The sequence below is a fragment of the Sinocyclocheilus grahami genome, unplaced genomic scaffold, assembly GCF_001515645.1.
Source record: "Sinocyclocheilus grahami isolate Dianchi unplaced genomic scaffold, SAMN03320097.WGS_v1.1 scaffold2176.1, whole genome shotgun sequence".
Taxonomy (NCBI): domain Eukaryota; kingdom Metazoa; phylum Chordata; class Actinopteri; order Cypriniformes; family Cyprinidae; genus Sinocyclocheilus; species Sinocyclocheilus grahami.
Genome location: NW_015507355.1, coordinates 452 through 4206, shown reverse-complemented (window position 1 = coordinate 4206; position 3755 = coordinate 452). Strand labels below are relative to the sequence as shown.

Genomic DNA, 3755 nt, shown 5'->3' with positions numbered 1-3755 from the left:
TATATATAAAATATATATATATATATTATATATATATATATATATATATATATATATATATATATATATATATATATAAATACCTTACTCAAATTTTGCAAGGCCCTGTGCAGTCGTAAATGTGATGTCATGGTGAGAGTCACTGCAGACTTGTGTGTGTAGCAATTTATTGTGGAGGTTCTGGTTTATTAATGTACATTGTGACAAGTCTTGGATCTTCATATGTAGGTGTAACCTGTTCTTTTTGAGCAACAAATCAGAATATTAGAATGTTCATGTGACACTGAAGATTGGAGTATTGATGCTACAAAAATCAGCTTTGAAATCACAGGAATGAATTACATTTTATAATATATTCAAATAGAAAGCAGTTATTTTAAATAGTAAAAATATTTCACAATATTACTACTTTTGCTGTATTTTGGATCAAATAAAGACAGGTTTGGTAAGCAGAAGATAATTCTTTAAAAAAAACAAAAAAAATCATACTGTTCAAAAACGTTTGACTGGTAGTTTATATCACTGTACAGAAATGTAACAATATAATTTATAGTTCAACCAAAATGAAAGTTTAAAAAGATTTAATTTAGCCTCAAAAATGGAAAATGGTAAAGTGTTAAATGAGTTCAAGAAGTCTTCAGATAGTATGCTGAAGTTGATTGAGATTCAGTTGCTCCTCATATGAGGTTGTAGTTGGAGGTCTTCAGCTCTTCTTCAGCAGGAGCTTCATTCTGATTTCTATGGCGAGTCAGAGGTGTTTGTCTGAGGACGTGACGGAGCCAGAGCCTCCAGAAAACACTGAGATCAGAGAACTAATGACAGGACAAAACCAAAACACAACAAACATTATGAAATAAAACACATTTGCAAAACATACAGTTTTCACTGAAAGTGCTGTTTGAGTCACTTTATGTTTTTGTCTTTCTTCAAAGATTTCCCCACACCTACACTGACTGTGACTCCAAACAGTCCTGTATTCACTGGAGAGAGAGTGAGTCTGAAATGTGTGATAAACTCTGATCACCGTGACTGGAGATATGAGTGGTATAAAGACAGCAATGAAGTGTCTAAACGTCACACTGTAAACAGAAACACTCTCACTATTGAACGATCTGAAAAATCTGATGCGGGTCAGTACACGTGTAAAGGACACATAGATGGAAGATCAGTCTCATCAAACTCAAGCTCTGCTGTTTCTCTCTTGATGAAGGGTGAGTTGAGTATCATTGTCCTCCTAAACTTACTCTACTACATGTATTTATTCAGATGAAACATGTACACTGAATATACAAGCTCCTGAAATTCCTCAGCATATCATTTAAAACCATAAAACCATTAAGTTAAAGAAAACAAAAATAACACACATTTGCAGTGAGTATCATGATTGTGTCAGATGATCTAATGTTGAATCACATTAAAACTGTAGTGAATCAGACGGAGGAGAGACCATCACTCTCCTCTCCACATCTCTCCTCTTTAACATCAGTGTCACACAAATACAGGAACTCAGATGATCAGATCACGTTTCTGACTAGTTCACTGAAAGAGCTCTGTCTTCTTTCTTCACAGATTTACCCAGATCTACACTGACTGTGACACCAGACAGTCCTGTATTCACTGGAGAGACAGTCAATCTGAAGTGTGTGATTGAGTCTTACAGAAACTGGAGATATGAGTGGTATAAAGGCACAGACAGTGCAATGTTACAGGCGTCTAAGCGTTACACTGTAAACAGAGGCACTCTCTCTATCAATGGAGTAACTGCATCTGATGCGGGTCAGTACTGGTGTAGAGGACAGAGAGATGAAAGACCAAAATCATCACAATCGAGCTCTGCTGTTTCTCTCACTGTGACGGGTGAGATGAATATCATTGTCCTCTTAAACTCACTCTACTGTCACACATCCATTTGTCTGAAAATTAGTTTGGAATGGAAAACTCTTTTACTCCTTACCAAATTCAGCACAGTAGGGGAGAGCGGGGTGATTTGAGCCTGTGGGGAAGTTGAGCCACTCCTTGTTTCTAGACAACCTTAAACAAAATTGGTGATATGACCTCAAATATATGAAGAGTTGACCATTTTACTAACCATATGGTGGAGACAACCCAATGGAATAGTTGGTAACTATATTTAGGTTCAAAAACGAATTTTTTTGCTGTTTAAAGTGATTTTGATGTTTAACTCATGCTTCTTGTGTCTGAACAATTACAAACAAATCTGAAAAAATATATATAATAATCAAATGTGTTTATGCATTAGGAAGTTATAATATAGGTTATAATGTTTGCATGATGTTAGCTCTAAACTGCTGGATGATACAAGTTTGTTAAAATGGTAGGTGTGGGGTAATTTGAGCCGAAAGTCGTGGGGTAAGATGAGCCAGTGGCTCATCCCTTCTTATGGTTATAATGTATTATTTTACTGTAATTCTACATTATATGTCATTAATTTTAGACCAGGCATTTTGTGCTTTGTTTTGAACTTGACTTTGTTATGGAAATTTTATGTAGGCCTTGTTTATGAAAATTGGCCATTGAAGTTTATATTAAATAGTTTTTCCCTGCAACATTTATAACTGCGATGTTGAGTACTATTAGCCCAGTTCTGTAAGGTCAATTGCAGTCTGTTTTTTCCCCCTTTTTCTTTTTTCTGCAGTTTGAACTTTATTTTGATCTGAAATTTAAATAATTTAAAAAATGGCTTTTAAGAAGTCATCCATCAACCCAATCTATTATTCAAACCTCTTTACCTTATAGGGTCGTGGGGAGCTGCAGCCTAACCCAGCATCTTGAGCCACAGGTGGGGAAACTACCTAGATAGATGGTCAGTCCATCACAAGGCTCACACATAGATTTTAAGAATCATTTTTATTTAATTTCTCTTCCTTTGATATATCATGAGGTGAACATTTTCAGTTTTATGTCAGCATAATCAAAGACACAGATCTCCCTGATGCTCAACTTCTCCCTATAGGCTCAATTTACCCCACCTTTTTTTTTTTTTTTTTTGGAAAGCCATATTTTGAAAGCAGTTTATTTTAGAATCAAAGTGATTCCCCTTCAGGGACTCGAGTTGCGTCGAGATTCGCTTTGGGAACGCCCTTGCGTGACCGCGTTCTGAAGCACGTGTCAAATCCGTCCAATGGAGCAGCGAGACGTCACGAGCAGGGTGACGTAAGCACCAGAAAGCATAAAAGCGCATCCGGCCGGACGCCACCCAGCTTCTGCCCTTCAGTAGCGCTCTGTGTATGTGTCTGTCTATTTACTGTTGTCTGTCCGCACAAGCACTCATATATATAAAACAATGAGAAAGTCTATGGCGAGCGAACGGCATTACAAACGCTGTGTTTCTCCCTGCCCACGATATCTGGCGGCGGGGGATACACACGATTTGTGTGTCGTTTGTTTAGGAGCGGAGCATGCACGGTCAGCTTTCGAGCACCTGATTGTCATCACTGCTAGCTCTCGCTGTGAGGGAGAGGGAGCCAGACGCTTCATCTATCTTCCTCCGAGGAGGTGGATGTGATGAGAGTCGAGACAGAGGAGACTGTGGACTCGCCACCACAGTCTCTCGCGTATGAGGTGTGATTCATGATTATGGGGTGTGTTTCGTGCATTCGCCAAAATAAAATATCGTTTGGCCAGCCTAGGAACAGGACGCTCCTAAAAATAATTAGACGAGCATGTTCTGAATCCAGATCACTGAATGATAAGGTATATGGGGCAATGCCAGTGGTGGAGCAGACGCTTGCGAG

At 38.3% G+C, this 3755-nt stretch overlaps 1 protein-coding gene across 1 annotated transcript in view; it reads left to right on the top strand.

The window, feature by feature from the left end:
• LOC107574297 (basement membrane-specific heparan sulfate proteoglycan core protein-like) overlaps window positions 1–1857 on the top strand; it is a gene marked incomplete at its 3' end in the record, with an annotated part of 4241 nt that extends 2384 nt beyond the window's left edge. The window contains exons 3-4 of the mRNA XM_016260743.1: window positions 933–1211; window positions 1570–1857. Of these exons, the coding sequence (XP_016116229.1) occupies window positions 933–1211; window positions 1570–1857 (567 nt within the window). The remainder of the gene's footprint in view (window positions 1–932; window positions 1212–1569) is intronic.
• Window positions 1858–3755: the final 1898 nt, after the last annotated feature.